At 42.9% G+C, this 19673-nt stretch overlaps 1 protein-coding gene across 2 annotated transcripts in view; it reads right to left on the bottom strand.

Moving 5' to 3' along the window:
• Positions 1-19673, bottom strand: part of RIOX1 (ribosomal oxygenase 1) — a 216805-nt gene that overhangs the window by 59947 nt on the left and 137185 nt on the right. For both annotated transcript variants that reach the window (XM_085612190.1, XM_085612189.1), the window contains exon 12: positions 11512-11632. In XM_085612190.1, coding sequence (XP_085468316.1) covers positions 11512-11632 — 121 coding nt within the window. The remainder of the gene's footprint in view (positions 1-11511; positions 11633-19673) is intronic.

The following is a 19673-nucleotide window of genomic DNA, read 5'->3' as shown; positions in this document are numbered from 1 at the left end:
TGGGTCACCCGTGTCCTGATTTGGAACATTTTCGGGGCCGTGGATGGTGGCAGGCCAAAAGTAATGTTGGCTGGTGTCGAAGAGGCTGCTGGAGCTTTAATTGGCTCGGAGCCCGACGTGTCCTGGAGGACCATTTTCTTTTTGGTGCATTGCGCAGCAATGGGTCGAGTCTGGAGCGCCCTCGAGTCTTTCGCACCGACCGGTTCAGTTGAGGCGGTCGTGGATTTTTTCGGCGCCGGTGGGTCATCGAGTCGAGGGGCGGGAGTGGCCGTCGACTTCTTCGATGATTGTGGCTTAGATGTCGCCGTGGAAGCGGCGTGAGACGCAGCAGGCTGTTTGACCTTTGGGGTCGGAGTCGATTGCGTCGGTGCCGGGAGCCGAGCAGGTTTGGTGGTACCGACGGTCTTCTTCCTTGTGTCGACTCCGACGTCGGCCGCTTCGAGTTCGGCACCGAAGTCTCGTTTGGTGCGCTCGGTGCCGATGTGTTTTGCTGGCGTCGAAGGTGTGGAGGGCCTCGATCCGACCAGCGCCACTTTCGGTTTCGGTTTCAAGTGAACCAATACTGCTTTCGGTTTCGGTTTTAGAGAAGGGAAACCAGCCATTTTTGGCATTAATGGCTGCCGCTGAATGTCCGAGGCCGGGCCCGAGGGCGGGGCCGAAGAACTGCGGGATAAGTCTTGGGTAAGGCCCGAAGGCGATCCCTCGACCGGAGCCATAGACTGTTGCACTGGGCTTTCTTCAGTCTGAACGGGTAGGCCTTGCTCGTCACCGGAGCTACTCTCTTCGGCCCCTAAGGCCTCATCGTAGTCTCCTACCTCGTTGTCGTCTTCATCTCTGCGAAAGAGTGTTTCGTCGACATCCCCCGATCCGGAGTCATGTTCGGAAACGGGACTGGAGGGTAGGTTCTCCACTTCTTCGACATCTTCGGTCTCGGCGTTGAAGATGTCTTCCGGGGCCGGTGCCGCTTGCTGCGCCTCGTGTCTCGCCGCTCGTCGATTCCGTAGAGTCTTCTTGGATCGAAATCTGGCACAGGCCATGCATGTAGATTCGTCGTGATCCGGTGAGAGGCATTTGTTGCACACCGGATGGACGTCGACGTGGGGGTATTTCGCATTGCATACCGGACACCTCTTGAATGGTGTTCTCGATTCCATCGTTGATGTCGAATCGACGGACGGGTAAGATGCGAAAGTTTGTTCTAGAAGTTAGTAAACTAACAGGGATACTATCGATACCGATCGATAACAGTACCGACGCGAGCTAAAGGCCTTTTGGCCTGAAAACAGGTTTTCCTAACTTGAGTCAAGATAACACATCCGAACCCAATGGCGGAAAAAAACAATCTGAGGATGGAGAGGATGCCCATGCGCACTGTAGTCCAGGGGAGGAGTCACCTATCCCAGGATACTTCGAAGACTCTTCCAGGACAACAACGTGCAAACATCCGGACCCAACACTAGGCGGCGATCTATGCACAGATATGAATTCAGCAGCCCACATGCCTCGAACATAGGTGACTAGCCATTTGATCTGTGACACATTTAAATTAAGCCATACATTGGATATCCATGCCAATATCTCAAGAGATTATGCTGCTTGAGTAAAATAATGCCAGCATTAATTAAAAATAAATTGACTTGTAGGTGCACTGTCTTTGAAAGCCACAACTTAATTTCATGACTCAACAAACTAAAATAAAGGTGAGGTAGATTAAGCCAATACCTTAATCCTTCTGGATTTTGCAGGGCAGGATGATATTGTTGATGGTCACAAAAACTACATATGCATAAAGGAAGGTGTGGAGTACCAGAATCTTTGATAGCTATCCACCCCATGGGTGGTAACGGTAGTCCACACCCGAATGAGGTACAGTAATGGCACTAACATTTTGACTGCTCTGGACACCCAATTAATCATTACTGGAGTTCAGGGACCACCACTAAATTATTATTGGAATCCGGGGACTGTAGCCTAAGCAATTTCAATGATCTGAAGCACAAAACAATACATAAAAATATGGAAACAAGCATTCATTGAACAAATATACAGATTAATGAAATATTTCACTTACTTCAAAAACAAATATACACATTAAAAAATAAAATATGATTTTCATGGAAAGGTTGGAGATTTTCTAAATTCAATTGAGGCCGCCCACTGTCCATGCTATATTCTGTTTGAGATTTGCACTGCTCTCACAAATGCATATGAGGATACCAACTTAATTTTGAGCCTCCAAATTCACATTTACAATTTTTTTTTACATTTTCAATTTTGTTTCTTTTATTCATTTACACACTACTAACCGGTTAATATTATTTAATTTTATAAGCTGTTGCAGACCCTTCTGAGTAGGCATCGGGGATCCCTAGGGAATCCACAGACAACAGGTTAAGAAGCACTGGGGTAGAAGACATCATATCCGGCATCACTCTCCCCTGGTTGCCAGATATCAAGTCGCCCTCAGAGTGATAAATAGTGGTTTTGAAGGCCTGGGGAAGAGGAGTGGCAGGCAGTGTCAGATGCTGCGGCTGTTGGATGGGTGTCAGGGAGGAGAGACAGGATTTGTTCCAGTTAATCAAAAGGCTAGATACCCTACCAAACTTTTCAGGCAGGGCAATCAAAGGATCTGTAGTGTCTCAGAGGTCACAGAGGTATATCAGATCATCATTCCCGTATAGATATTTTTTTTTATTTTTTAACTTTCAAAGACTTTATTATAGCAGTACACAGTATTACATCTCCACGCCTACAACCTCACGGGCCGGCTACAGTGAAGAAATCCTCCCTGTTCCATTCGTATATATACACAGCCATCGGGCCGGCATCCCGGAGGTCCGGCAGCAAATGTCTGTGACCGAACCCACAGTCCATCCCTGCCTGATACACTTTGCTCCGAGGTCCATGAAATTAGTTAAGTGTCCTTTTGTAACTCCCACCCTATAGAACAACAGTGAAGGTGTAACTGGGGTAAGGGTGTCAAGAATCCCAATCCCACACATAAAGTCGTAATTGCCTTAGTCCTGCCGGGCATACAGCTGTAATCACTCACAGTACCTGCCATGAATCCAAATATGTTCCCCGCACCTGAATAACCCTGACCCTGACTTTTTGCGAATAAGCAGCAATAAAGGGCTACACTCCATGGAGACAGTCAGCCATTCCTGCAGCGCATAATACTCCTCCCAGCCCTGTGGGCTATATGCTATAGCAAATAATAAGATATTTATACTAGGTCCTCAGCCCCCCGCACCACCCGTGTCAAACTCCTTGCCCTGCCAACAGTCCACCCTCTACCCTCTCATCCTCAGCGTCCCCGAATCCAAAGTGCCGCCCGCAGATAGAAGAGCACGCCAGTGTACCACCTTCCCCACCGGCCTGACTCATCAATGCAGTAAATCGGTAAGGAGCCGCGCCTAAGTTCGTGGTATATCCGCAGACACCATCCCCGACGCTCCCCGGCGGACATCGCTATCCACGGTGGCAGTAGCTGCCAAATACTCTCTGAGCGGATCACGTATAGATATAAAATTGCCATCTCCTTGCACACACCAGTCTGCGCCACTCACATGCAGCATGCAAGCCAAGGGTTCCATGGCCTGCACAAATATAATGAAGTACAATGAGCATCTCTGGCGACTGCCACACTCAATATGTATTGAATTTGAGATTGTTTTGCCTATTTTCACTTGGGCCATAGGGCCCACTGGTTTATCAATGATAGGATCCCATGTCCCAGCAATAGCCTACAAAGCACTGTAAGGTGTTGAAGGCCTTATCCATTTCTCATGATGCAATCCACTGGCAGATTTCAGCAGAGCGTGCCTAGACTATTATTATGAAAAACAGACGCAGATTTAGGAAGGCATTTCGTCCTGGGATGAAACCATTTTAATCAGGATTAACTACTCCTTGCCTTATTGGCACTAGTCTATTAGCTAGTACTTGTCCTAGGATCCTATAATCCGGGTTCAAAAAGGATAAGGGGCTGTATGAACCCACTAACAGTGGGCCTCGACCTGGTTTAGGGAAAATCATGACAAACGCCTCCTCATAATAGTTGGAAGATGTCCACCTCATACACCTGTAGCAAACTGAGGGCTAATTGAGAAGCGCATGAGGCATAAACTTCTATGGAGACGCCATTTGTGACGGGTGTCTTACTCCGTGTTGTATGTGTGACAGCAAAGCGTACCTCCTCAATCACCAGTGAGGAATCTAACTCACAACGCTGTAGCAGGTTAGGAGCTGGCAGATATAAGCTGTATAAGCAAGTCTTGATATATTGTGTATCTACTTCGTCTGGGTCAGCATATTGCGTGCTATAGAATGCCTGAAATGTGTGATTGATCTTGGCTCGCGTATTCACTGCGCTGACCTGCAAATTGTTTATAGCTGCTATGGTGGTTCTGGCTTCTGAACATAGCAGCCAGGACAGAAGTTGCCCTGTCGCATCTCCTTCCATATGTTGGCATGCATTCTACTTTTTGTAATCCAGTGCAATTAGTCTATTCAGGGTGGCCATGTGATCTAGTTTGGCTTGGGCTAATTGGGTGATGGCAATGAGAACCGAGATCGAGCTTATTTCTAATGCACTGATCCTGAATTCCAATGATGAGAGATCCCTGTGCAGAACTATTTTACCCCCATCGGTCGACTTAATAGCCACTCATGAGTACCACTAGAAAAACCTCTCACTCGGACATCAGAGGCAGTACCTGTGTTTTTACGTAAATAATTGTTCACCCCATCTACCAGTGCTGAGAGAAACATTGGGTCTCGGAGTGCCTCAGTTGGTATCGCTGATGGTATCATTGAGTGACTGCCCCCCAGTCAATATTTAACAGGAGGGAGTTGTGGTCACAGAACGTGCGTCCCAGGTATTCAACACGCTTCACCTTTGCGACTACCTCTGTGTTACAATAGATGATGTCTATTCTTGTGTGCAAATCGTTTAATACAGAATAGTGTGAATAGTACCTCATGACCGGATCTACAAGCCACCAGATGTTGGATACCTGTGTACGCGCAGCCCAGTCCCTTTAATACTACTAAATACCCCGCTGTACCTTGAAGAGGACCCCAGGTGGGGTCCATATCAGAACTCCTCTAGCATATGCAGAGAATGTGGCTCCCACTACTGTGCCCCACCACCGCATATGCACTTGCACCAATTCTCCTTGGATGAGGTGTACCTCTCGCAGGTAGGCAATGTGCGCATGGCACTGCCTCAAGTACACATACATCATTACAAGTATACATCCCTATAGATACATACAGGGTCTTTCAGTCCACTCTGTTCTGCCACTGGCCTTTGTGAATGTCATTTATACTCTATGTGAAATGCATGGGATAATGCCTCAGTCTGCATCAGTCATTGACTATTTTGCCACGTGAACAATGGCAGTTTCTGGTCATGTGTGTACATCCACCTGAAAGTGAGTAACCTTCAGTATCAGGGCTGGTTGGTCAGTCCTTTAGTTTTGAATTTTCTCTTTTTATAGTTCTCCTTTCATTTCTTTGCTTGTCCTCTTTTTTTGTTGCTTCTTAAGAGGATGCTACAGATTTCCAGGCAGTGCTAATGGGTTGCTTACTTGCCACTCACTTTACCTGCAGTGCGACACATTACATGTTGCCACTTCCTCTAGATTAGGAAACCATTTAGAATGCTGGTGTCCATAGTTTTTTATTGTGTTACCATTCCAATATCTCCAACACGGCCGTGCTTGAACTTTAAAACAACAATAGACTATTTACAATATCTTTGCAAGACGAACACCCGGTGCTGTGTTTAGTTTTATTATTTCAAATAAATGTCCATTGGGTTTAGAAAGCAGCATACTTTATTTTTTCTACCATTTAATTTTTTTTTTTATCTTGCATATGCTACTGCATTTGTGATTGTTTTATTGTGTTTGCGACAGAGAGTGAATGGAAGCATGAGTAAGATGTACAAGTGCGAAGTAGAGTAACAGAGTTTGTGTATGATGACTTAGAGTGTCTACACCCATCAGTGACGCAAAAGGCACTTTCGTTCATAAGCCAGACCTATTGGTACTGCCAATGCTTATTGGGGAGAATGATTAAGTAGACTTAATCCATTTAGCATACACAATCCAAAAGGTGGCTCAGTGAGTAAAACGCTTGCTAATGAGGCCATAAGCATGTACGCGGGCAAGGCTACTCAACCTTTGATCCTTTAAGCCTGGTAACTGAGCAGACAGAAACCGACCAAGGTTTGCATGAGGCAACATTTAAACGACATAGTACATGGTAGCCTACAATCCCCTTATACAAGCCAGTCTCTACTGTCTTTATTCCTGGAGTCCTGTGACATCCCTAATCACCTGTAATAAAGAACCGATATAGCTATTCAACTATAAGCTATTACATTTGAGTTCTTCAGTCACAATGGATGCAATCAGAACCATCTGCCAGGGAGAAACGGCAGATCACAGTGCAAAATTAAAACCTAAGTTTTAACTAAGAAAACAGGAACAAACTTTTCTTTCCAGTATATTTTTCTAAAAAGAAAAAGTGATCAGCAGAAAGGAGATATTTAGGGCAACATATTTTTTTTCTATTATATACACGCCATTACATGAAAGACAGAATGTATGCCTGTTTTACACACACCAGGTCAAATATATATTTTTTGACATGGCTTACATTAAACCGATCGTAATATTGTGTGTGTTTAATTTCACAATACAGATTCTGCATTTATTATGGCCAGTAAAGAACAGACAAGACAACAAGGATTTAAGCAGCTTGTGGGAAGGCTGATCACAATACAGAATTCCTACGAATTGCCACGAACAACAAACAAGATACAGAACAACCCTGGCTCAATTACATGAACACCTCCACGGCATAGAACTCCAAATCTCACCAAATGTGAATTCACTTTGATTTACCCTGGATAGTAACCTCACTCACAAGGAATACATTGCCCATAACACACAAAGGCTGCCTGGTACCAGCTCATTTCTCCTAAAGAATGTCAAACCATTTCTTTCAGAAAGCAATTTTAGCACTGCTGTTCAAGCCTTTGTACCTGGATGGTGGAAATTCGCTACTAAATTGACTTCCACACACCACACAGGCACACCTTAGGGGCATTCTACGTGCCACAGCACTTCTCATTTAGGGCCTGTAGAAATATGATCACATCACCCACATCCTGAAGCAACCCCATTGGCTTCCCCTGCTGGCCTGAACGCCTTCAAACCCAGCTGCATCATTTACAAAGACATCAGTACCAGCACCCTTGCTTTTCTTGTAGATAAGCTCACCATCACTGGTGCTTCCTGGCACACCTCCACCCAGGATCTGTAACCACAGCCCCACATTCATCAGGACCACTAAAACACTGCTTCAATTTAGAAAAGAGTTAAAGGCTCACTTATTTAAAAAAACATTACATCACAATGCATAGACTGTCCACATTACAACATACTCTCCTATTAAATGTTGATTTTGCATTTGATCAAGTACAGCACTTCACTACTTTTTAGCTAGGTTCGCACTACAGAAATACCATATACATGAACACATGACCGTGTATTACAATGAATAAAGTACACCCTGCCTTACAGCATAAGGATACTGAAAGTCGTCTCAGAACAGCCTTCAGCCTCATTCCTCTATATGTTCATGGAATTTATTGGAGAATTGCAACATTCTTATAATAAATGAATGGATTATTTATATAGCGCATACAATACCCTAAGGCGTCTAGGCGCTAATGCAGTTACAGCTAGCTGATGGGGCAGAATATGGAAGATGAAATTTCCAAGGCAAAAAGCCAGGTCTTCAAAGCCTTACGAAAATGAAGGTGTAACTCTAAGCCGCATATGGATTATGGAAGAGTATGCCAGAGCTTAGCCGCTACCACCGAGTAAGCTCTTCCTCCCCATCGTGATCTTCTGAATCTCGGAAAAAACAGTATTTTTATTGGTTGATGCAATTGTCTGTTAGGGATATACCGGTGGAAGATGTCCCTTATTCCCTCTGGTCCTATATTGTGTAGTGTCTTATGCACAATACACAAGGTTTTAAATAAAATTATTTTTCTTGTTGAAAGCCAATGGAAATTCTTGATGGCAGCCGAGATTGAGTGGTATTTAGGAATGTCGAGTACTAATCTTGCTGTAGCATTCTGTACCACGATCACGTGTTTCTCCGCGTCTTTCCCCTTCAAATATCCCTGGGTGTGCAATTCACTCGTTCCTTCACATTAACGAATGGAGGCCACACGACGAGGGTGAGTCCTGTCTCCGTTGGAGACCTTTATTTTTATTTCGGTAATAATTCAGCCCCTATACACCCCCGTTACTATCAGGGAACTTACCAAGTACACCTCCGCTATCGATGTGTTACAAAGGATCAGATCCTGGTGCCTGGCTTTTAGCACAGGGTCTTAGTCCCTAGTACAGCGCTTGAGTTCGAGCGACTTTTTTCTTTTGGTTCTAATGAGATGCACCTATAGCTCCGGCCGCCGCCAAATTAGATACAGGGTGACCGCCGCTTAGCCTTATGCGGCATGTCATCTCTGTTTTCTTTTATGACAACCCCATTGCACGTAACGTTGGGATGAGGGTGAGGTTGAGATTGACAACCACCATAAATTGTTCCTTTCCCCCTTTTTCAAATGATAATTAAAATATCTACATCATCAAAAACAATTTGTAACTATAGAGTTGGCTACAGGGTCCCCAGCATTGTTTTTATTCTTCCTCTTTTAATTCGTAGATTCATTTCTCAACGTTGATTAAGTGGATGTCAAGCCTCTTTTGTTGCACCAGCCTGCGAATTTCTAACCACGGCTGTCTACAGGCAGGCGTTGGAATGCTGTCAGAAAATTTATAGGGGATTCTTTCCCCTGTGGCAGAGTAAGTTGATGCCTATTGTTTAAATATACTTGGGACCTCATCATTTCGAGAGGCCTTTACTAACAAGCACCTTATTCTTTTAGGTGTTTATCACTCTCTCCATTGTATCGCTGGGAGGCACTGCACCCCCTATTCTTAGACGACTTATTGCGCCTTAGAACACTGCCAGTAAGGCAGAAACTGTAATTTTTTTATTACCCAGTTTTTTCTTGTTTTCTTAGATGTCATGACCTCAAGTATAGATCTGACATACTATACTCTCTTTTATTAACCCTTTAGGTGCCCTTTCTTCTTCCCACTTGCACTTCTGTCCTGAGGAAGACCCCATTTGTAAGGTCTCAACAAACACCTACACGAATCCAGGGGTCGAAACGTCGACACATCACAACTGCCAGTAATATCAACAGTGCATGTTGCACTGGGATCTTCATTTTACATGGCGGTAATTATGTTTACTGTATCGTATTTTGAGATCAACTCTATGTAAAATATGTGGCATTGAATAAGATATGCTTATCAATTTGATTGTAAACAAGTGTTTTATACAATTTGCTCACGTATCCCTCAACTTCACACTAATTCACTGACCTTCCCATCCCACCCTCTTGGGCACACCAACTGTGTTTCTTCGAATGATTTACGCTTAATGTACTAATTGAATACATGAAATTGAAGTTCAGTGTGAATAAATAACACTTGAACGTTTTTTCAGAATTTTTGCTGATTTATTCGTTTATGTTTGATTTTTATTGCTTTTGTTGTGCTGGGACCACTTTGTTCTATATTGTCCTACACCCAGGTCCCAGTGATTTTGGGTATACCCTTTCTATAACCAACCGTAGCATTCTGTACCAGCTGGAGTTTATTGATGATAGACCTGTTGGATTCCAGAAGGAGGGCATTACAATAATCCAACTTAGATAGAATTAGAGATACAGCAGCTTGTTTCCGTCCACCAAGGGAAAGTAGTGGAAATATCTTTCTAAGGGTCCTTATGATCCAAAAGCAGGAGGATACTGTCCTATTAACCTGGTGGTTGAAAGATAAACTGGTGTCAACTATGACACCAAGGTTTCTTGCGGATTCAACCGGTGAGGGGCATGACCTCAATTTTTCTGGCCACCATGAGTGGGTCGATTCCAGGTGGTGATTACCGAACATCAGGACCTCTGTTTTGTAGCTGTTTAATTGAAGATAGTTGTCTTTCATCCAGAGAGCCACCAACTTCATACAGTTATTAAAATTGGCAGCTGAGGCTTCTACATCTTGAGTGATTGACACTATTAGCTGCGTGTCATCTGCATAAGATATTACCTCCAGCCCGAAAGATCTGACCATTTGTGCAAGTAGGGAAACATATATATTAAACAGTGTGGGTCTCTAGGAGGACCCCTGAGGAACTCCACAACCGTTTGGAAAAAGAGTCAGAAATGAATTAATCCAACTTAACCTTTTGTGATCTGTCCGTCAAGAAGGAGGACAGAAGCTTAATGCGCATCCAGAAAGATGTATTTGTTGAAGCCGATTGATCAACTTATTGGGGGCGATTGTATCAAAAGCTGAGAACAAATCCAAAAGGGTCAGCATCGCGGATTGCCCAGCATTGACAAGAATGCATGTGTTATTAACTGCAGTTATTAAAGCCATTTGCGTCGTGTATGGGAGGCGGTACGTTCTCGCATATATAATACATGGGACCCTGCAATTCCTGTATGAAAGCCAGTCTTTAATTACCTTATTAGACTCAACTTGTGACGTCTCTAGTCGCATGTGATTAAGAAATGACACAGCCTCTCAGCTGTAAAAAGTTAATACAGTTGATATCTGAAGTCACTATACCTGCTGCCAGATGAAAAGACAGGTTAATGAGCTTAAGGGACGCTGCAGTTAAAACAATAAAAACAAACCTGGTTTTTACTTCTTCAGATCTGCCCTAAATAAACAATGCGCAGCAGAAAAGAGATATTTATGGCAACATGTTTATTTTTTGTGCACTTTAGTTAATTATACAAAGACAATCTTTCTGCTCACTACGACAGCTTCTGAGCGTACGTGTTTTTTTTAAATGTGACTTCCAATAAACCGATTATATCTTTTTGTAACAAATATCAAACTGTTTTTTCATGTGTTTACTTTTCCACAACAGATTCTACTTTTATTCAAAATGTCTGAAAACATCCCACCTCTATAACACGAGACAGAAACACACCAAGGATTTAAGCAGATTTTGTGAAGGGGGGGTGATGGTGTGACCATGAAATATAACGAATAAACTAACCCCACTGTACATTGTATGGACTTGGTAAGCCATGTTGGAGTTCCATGACATTACAAAGGAACTTGGCCGTTGGCCTCATTTATATGGAACACCTTGGTGACATGCAATATCTGTATGATATATGGCAGCGTACTTAATAAATAATGGAGAAGATTATATAGTAGAGTTTCTGTATTTCAATATTTTCATACTATGAAGCTTTTCCTACTAGAACCTCAAAGGACTGTAGTCCTCCTATTTCTGGACTGGACAAATGAACTTGCTTAAAAAATTTGACTATTCCAAAGTGGTGTGTTTTGGTCGCTGTGTAACAGAGTTATTTTCAAGTATTATACAGACCTTACAATGCCATTCCGTAGAAGCCGTACAAGGGTTCCTCCACTTATGTGCACTTCTGCATCTTGAATGGTTCCATTTTCCCATCTCACTTGAGCTCCATGAACACTACAAGATTTTTCAGCTGTTTATCAAAAGTAGATAAAAGAATGCATCTGCTTAGTGCCAAACTTTAGTCTTCATGTAGAATAATAAAAAAGGGCCATTTGTACTGATATATAAACATTAATGTAAGCTGTGCAAAAAGGCACCAATTATCTCCACAGATTTGCAACAGCTTATGCTAGAACTAATGAAACATTTCCGAAGTGTTACAAATATCTTTTGTCATCCACATGGCTTTTTGACGTAGCCCGCTCCGCAAGCACCAGGACACTTGCAGCTTAGGGCCAGGAGATGTAGATTAGGTAAAACTGCATTGCCCACAGCTTTAAGCCATATGATTCCATATTTGACTTTGCAAACATTTATAATGTTCCGACCTGCCATTCAGAGAGTTGTTGAGAAAGACCTAGTCTGGATTAGGGCCAGCTGAACTAATAGTGACAAAATTACCAGACAGGTTGGTCATTTTTGTTTCCCGGCTTTCAAACGTTTTCTAATTATTTGATAACCGATACTAGGATGAGAACAATGATACAATTGTCACTGATAAAATCAACATGTTTTTCATGACTATTTGGCCAACGTGAACAGCTACTCTCAAGCTGGTACAGTGTGCAGAGTTTATGGGAATTGGTAGTACACATACTAATGTTCCAAGTGAAACTGAATTCAGTGCCATTAAATAAGGTATACTTCTTCATATGTATGGTACTTACTTTTGAATCTGCTAGGAAGCTAGTGTTGACTAGTCATCACTCCTTGTATGTCTCTAAAGGCTCAAACAGGCAGAATAGATTCTACTAAATGTAATAAAAGCTATTTTGGAAATATTTATAGATCTTCTTTCTAACTGCCTAAAAACACATTGATCAAACAGCAATGTGTAATGTTTAAACCCAAATGTAAAGAAATATACAAGAGCTTCATTTGGCTGCAACGTTCCTCTAAATGTTCGATCTATAAAAATAAATCTAGGAGACCGCTAAGTGAAACTTACTCAACTACTAACTCACATGATTATTACTCACTGACATTTTTGATCGATTGTTGCTGGCCGGGCATTTTCAGTGTAGGTGAAGAGTCAGTATAGCACTGTTAAGGTCGCAGGCTGTACACAGTACGAGTAGACTCCATTCATGCAATGATGTAAATACATTGGTGGTAAGACAATATAGTAGTAAGATGTGACAAATAAGAGTAGACCTGTAATGGACAGGGACAGAAATGCGTAATACTTGATTGGGTAGGAGACTGCATTCTTGTAGCTCAGTCAAATCTTGACTGCACATAAAAAGAATAGATTAAATGGGCCCAAATGTAAACCATTTATTTGAATATTTTATTCAAATGAGGTGTGTAAATTTATAGACAACATTGAGAGGGTGCATTTGATTGCTCATTATGTTACTCACCCTGTATAGGCAAAAAGTTGGGTAAATGGACGTGATCTATCTTTCAGGAATTTGTCAGAGCACTCTCATTTCAGAGCTGAACACTGAGGCATGTACATCATCAATGTCTTGCTCAATGTGATATGATTTTCAATGCCTACCATCAAATGCAGCCCAGGTTTGAAATCCAATGACCCTGGAAAGAGCAGGCTTAGCCACCTTCCCAACCAGAGCCTGGAAACTAAGTGAACTGTAGCCCACACACCTTTAAAGCATCATTTGAGGGTGGTGCATATAAGGTAAAGATCAGTCACAAATTTGAATTAATTCACTCTAGTCTAGAGCATCTTTCCCCATAGATGAATAGACACAAGAAATCCACTTTAATGTACTCAAGACTTTATTTATAAAGGCCCCAAGCGGTGCAGATTATTAGAACAAACAATAATATAAACATAATACCAGTTACACAATTGGCCAATAAACAATATATTTAAAAGAACTGCAACATTTTGATGGAGTTAAATCAACTCATTGAGTGACAAAATCCCCCCTTTCAAGCTCCTAGCTAGATGATCTTAGCATCTTAGCACCACATCCTCATCTCAGTATTTAGGTGGCCTCTGGCCCGTACACCTTGGATGGATAACAATGTTAAGTCCTCTATTCCATGAAAGGAATTATATTGGCCCCGCTTCAAGCCCACATCATCATCTTTCGGACTAGCTACATTTCATTCACGGTCACCAGAAACCTCACCCTTGCGTACACAATCTAATGTGGACAGAGCCATGCTAGGAATCAGAACATCAACAGATGGGGCAAAAAAGAAAAACCCGTCTGAGTCTGTCCCGTCAGGGCCGCTCACAGGACACAGAACTCTTGTCCTCCACACTCCAGCTGCTATCCTGCTGCAACACTCCGCAACCTCAACCACAGCCACTGTTCCACACACTGCTACCATGCCACAACACACAACATCGAGGGAGAATTCTCCTGCACTCCCTGTACGTTTTTATGCACTTACGAACACCCACTGCACCAACAGCACCCAACACGCCGCTTACTCACACAGTCCTGCAACCAGCCACACAAAATTCCACACATGCATGCACGCTCCTTAACACCCACTCACTCACTCACTCACCAAACACGAAACCAAGATCTGAAACCTGCTACATGACAATGCCCTGACCTACTTTTCCTTGTGAAAACCTGACTGAACCCTGCAAGGGCACCTGAAATCGCCACAGCCATCCCCCGGCTACAAGATTGCCAGGCAAGACAGACTTCACCAGCTTGGAGGTGCAATTAACATCATCCATAAAAACACCATCAGCTGCACAACATCCACAGATACGTCATTTTCCAAATTGGAACACCTGTTGTTCAAGCTCCACCTCACAGCCAACTTTACAGTAAGTAGCACGCTAAAGACAACCAGGACTGTGCACCAACTTTGTTCCACCACTCACTCTCGATACTTACAATTACTTGGAGACCTGAACTTCCACCTGGAAAACCATGCACATTCTAACTCAAGAGCATTCACTGAAAACCTGGGCCTTAGCCAATGAGTCGCCTACCAACGTAGCCGGACACCTCCTGGGCCCTATGTTCACCAACTTCAGCAGCATACAAGTCAACAGGACCATACAGGTTTCCTGGACAGACCACACCTATATCAGGTTCAGCATTCCAGTCTTGGTCCAACGGACATGCATCACTGCAAGACCAGCCCACTTAAACTGGAATAGCATCACTGTCAAGGACTGGAAATCCACTCTCAACACCCACCAACATAAACACAACAACAGCCACCCCAAAGCCACCAAGAATTAAACAATTGGATCACCTCCTGTGCGGACTACCTAGTCCCCCCTCAAACACAACAATATAACAAGATCCTACCATAGGCCAGTTAGTAAAGGAGGAACTCAGACTGATGAAACGCCACTGCAAACAACTGGAGCATGAATGGAGAATGAGCCAGGATAATACAAACAGGAGCATGTCCAAATTTGCCAGAAGACGCTACCACCAAATGACCTGGACCACCAAATGCACCATTCTGACAGATCACATTAATGCCAGCACCAACAGAAGTAAAAACATCTTTGCCACTATGAAAGATTTCACCTCACCATCGGACGCCTCCAATTCGATCACCCCACATAGGAACTCTGCAACAATCTCTTAATACTTCAGTAAAATAAAAATAACCTTCATTAACAGCAACTTAAGACAGCAAGTGGACTCAACAGACTTCACCAAATGCCTTCCGATCTTATCCAAAAAACCGATGCCAACCATATGGCTCGAAATCATCCCAGTAGAAACCACTGCCACCATGCACTCCATCGTCTCAGGGGACTTTTTGGGTCGCTGCCCCCACCAGGTCTACTCCCGAGGATCCAGAGGACTGCAGCCCATCTGTGCATGGCTCACACCTATTCTGAATGCCTACACCTCTTCTGCAAACTTCCCTGATGATTGCAAACATGCAACTGTCCCACCATTGATTAAGAAACCCTCTGCAAACCTTTCAACGCTCACCAACTACAGATCAATCTACCTGCTACCATGGCCGGTCAAGCTTAACAGACACCTCACCGAATACCTCAACGACAACCAACAACGGAACACCACTCAGCCTGGTTTCTGACGCAACCACGGCACAGGAATTGCCCTCGTCGCCACCATGGATGACATTTGCATAACTCTGGACAGAGGGACACGGTGGCCCTCACCCTCCTGGATCTCTCTGCAGCATTTGACAGTCTCTCACCTCATCCTCATCCTACACCTACATGACATCGGAATCCACGGACACATACTCCGATGGGTCTGCTTCTTTCTGACTGGAAGGACCTTGTCGGTCAGCTTGGCACCGTACACCTTGGATGTCCGCGATACCTCATCTGCGGAGTTCACAAGGATCTTTCCTAAATTCGAACCTCTTGAACGCATACATAATTACTCAAGCTAGCATCATCCCCTCTCCTGATATCAACGTCCTCTCCTATGCCGAAAACACACACTTCCTTCTCTCCCTCATAGAAAAGATGCCCAGTACACTGATCACGTTAAAATCCTGAATGACTGCAATAACACAGTGGATTAAGACCAAGGTAACACAGACAAGACCGAAATTGTGATCTGTAGGAAGAGCACACTATTGTGGGATTTCACTTGGTGGCCAACAGAGCGAGGACCTACATTCAGCTTCCACGCCAAGAACTTCAGGATCATCATCAACCGCAAACTCAACAGGACCACCCAAGTCAATGATGTCACCACTTCATTATTCCATATCCTGTAGATGCTGAGGATGATTGTCAAGTGGTTCCCAATCAGAACCCGGAAGACCGGCAAGTAGGCCCTGGTCACATGAATGCTGAACTATGGGAAAACCCTCTATGTTGTGATAAAAAAAAAAAACAAGACCATTGATAACACAGTGGGCAGAACCACTCAACCTCCCACGCCGGACTTAAACCACAACACACCACACCTGAAGAAGTTCTAATTGCTCTCCATTCATAAACAATCACAATTCAAAATCCTCAGCAACACTTTAAAGGCACTACGCAACATTGGCCCAGCATATTACAACAGTCGTATCAGCTTTCACAAACCTTCAAGACACCTCCGCTTATCTGGACTTCTACCTGCACAAATACAATGCAAGACCAGATATGGAGGTTGAGCCTTTTCCTACATTGATTTACTAAAGCATGCAACAACCTGCCACTTCACATAAGAGCCTCCTTCTCACTTTTTAAATCCTGCAAGAAGCTGAAGACCTAGCTTTTCAAGTAGTCTCGCTAGGCCCTGGGTGTGCATGGACTCACACATGCTCAGTGCCAGGATACGCTCCTGGGTGATAGTGTGCTCCACAAATCTGCACAGCATAAAAGAGAGAAAAATAGAACACATACTTTCTCCATCTATACCACAAACTCTTTGTCAATATCCGTATTGCTGCAAACGTCCTGTAATTTAGGAGAGGAAGACTCTTCTGTTTAGAGAACATTGAGGCTTCACCCAATAGGCATCGCCTCCTACAAAGACTCTGCCTCTTTTTAAATGATTCTAAATGTTCAGAGCTCAGCTGCCAGGATTGAGCTTTACAAACACGCAGACCTATACATACATGATTTTTTTTCAGACACTGCTACAGGTCTTCATGGCATCCCTTTTGATCTCCCCAAGGAATTTCAATTAATTTGTGGAGAAAAGACCATCCTAATTAGACTTAAAAGGTTAACAGACCCTATTACTGTCTTGGTTTTATGGGGGCTGGATTAGTTGCACAGTGAAAGCACAAGTGGCTCAGTGCACAATGTCTTAATCGTCTATGAATATGTACAGAAAGAAAAACCGGTTTCAGAAATTATTGTGAAACAAATGGATTGAAGGCGCAGGGGTGTAAATAACTAAAGAACAAGGGTGTACGATCAATTATGGTGCCAATTTGGAAAGGAAATCTTGGTTCCTGGCCGGGGGTCATACGCTATGAATATACAAACAAGTTTAACTAGACATCCACCAACTTGTATAGAAGTAATGAGGCATACTGTGACAGCTGCAAAAGATGTAATCACTCTGAAGCAGATTTCTTTATATTTAAAGTGGAATAATTCTTCAGTTGGTATCATCCTTCCTGCCCTATTGGCGCGTTTCCTAGATTACTTTGAAATAACTGTTAAATGTTCATATTTCACCTGGTTCTTTTTAATTGATTATAGACTTGTAGTATGCAGTATTAGCCCTTCAACATAAGTGGTCAAGAGGCCTTTTCTCAGTGTCCTTGGCAAATGAATGGATGCTGGGGTACTACCTTGTTTGGGTACTGCTGTTCCAGGGCTACTAATGCTACTGACGCCAATTACAAAATGCCTGCCTCACATGGATTGGTTTCCTCAATGTCCAGGTGCTGTACAAAGTCCTAGTAGAAAAACTCTTTAACTAATTACAGTTTCAGAGAGGGCGTTTTGAGCAGAGTGTCGTGCAGGATGTAATTTCCTACATAGATAAAGCACCACTGCATTGTAATCGCATCCTCTGCAAACCTTTCTTGAATGGAAACCAGCTAGTTTTTGGTCATTTCGTTCAGTGCTAAGGGACCTGGCAAAATTATCAGTTAAAGGGGCTTGCAGTAATCCATTACGGAAGCAGCAAATATGAAACTAAATGTACATTGTGGGGCGTTTTCTTAGATACTCGAGCATATCTTTTAGGTGAAATGGCATCCCAAGATTTGTCTGAATAACACTGTGTATTTGAATCTTAGATAAAAGTTTAACAACTAATAAGTTGTGGCGGATTAAATGCAATATTTATTGATCTGTACATTTACAGTAGTGCTGATGAGTCCTACCGGACAGCCATAGAGTTACTTTTTTGTTTCTTTACATTATTTAAAAAGAGAATAAAATATAAAAACAAAAAGTACCAAAACATTTTATCTTCAATTTGGCCAGAATTAAGACCTGTTTTGCAGTATGTTCATGCCGCTTTAACACAAGCAAAAATGCAGTAGCGCCTTTTAGCAAGCCAGCATGCCACAGGTGAGGGAATGCCCTTCACATGTAACTACTAGCCCAGCAACAGCACTCTCTTGTGGGGAAAAGACCTTTAAGTAATGAAAACCAAGGCTGATAACAAGCATTTACAATGCAATGGTCTCGGCATTGTTAAAGTTAGAGCTATTGGCATTGCTCATGACATTTTTGTTTTTAAAACATCTCTGTCTCTCTCACCAAAATAACTCTTATTTTTGTGAGAGAGAGAGAGATGTTTTAAAAACAAAAATAATGTCATGAGCAATGCCAATAGCTCTAACTTTAACAATGCCGAGACCATTGCATTGTAAATGCTTGTTAAGATCTCTTTCAGTAGCCTATAAACATTGTCCCATCCACTAAAACATGTTTGTTTTAGCTATATCAGGTTTAGTCACAATTTATCATTCTACTTTCTTGAATTGGCTCTAAGGATAGCTCCGCCCCATTGTTTGAAGTGTAACTATGTGAATGAGTTCCTTTTAGATTTACTGTATGCAACGCTATGTGTTTATCTTGAAAATTGTGGTGAGTTCCAAGGATTGTTCACTTAAATCATAGTGCACTTTTCACAGGTGCATTGTTATAAATCCTTTTTGTTTCTTATTTGATTCTCCTTGCACCGAAGACCTTTCCCTTGATTTATTTACCTCTTCCTGTGTCTTTCTTTTTTTAAACCGTTATTAGTTGCCGTTTCCGCTTTCCATGCCCATTATGACTACTCATTTTGCGCCCACTATGATCTGGCACTGTACATGAAGGTCCATTTTTAATTTGCACCTGCTTCCTTTTTGTCACTTTAGTGTTTATTTTTAAATCGTTTCCTCTCTACAGCACGGTTTTCTTTTAAGATGGTCAGAGTGGATTGTGATCTCGTTAGCATGTTTTAGGGGCCTTCCGACTCCCTGTTTTAGAGCAGTTTTACTGGCTCCTAGTATTAAATCAACCCCTCACACATTCAGGAGCTGGTCAGCCCAATGTGCCCGTCACCCACGGATTTCATGCTCACAGCTGGGCTAGGATTTCTCTTCCGTTCTAACTTCCCATCGGTGGATTTTGCAGGCCTCTGCTCGTAAATGCACAAGATGGGCTACACCTGCTG

Source organism: Triturus cristatus, chromosome 6 (genome assembly GCF_964204655.1).
Source record: "Triturus cristatus chromosome 6, aTriCri1.1, whole genome shotgun sequence".
Classification (NCBI taxonomy): domain Eukaryota; kingdom Metazoa; phylum Chordata; class Amphibia; order Caudata; family Salamandridae; genus Triturus; species Triturus cristatus.
Note: the sequence above shows the minus strand (reverse complement) of the source record. Positions and strands in the feature narration are given on the sequence as shown.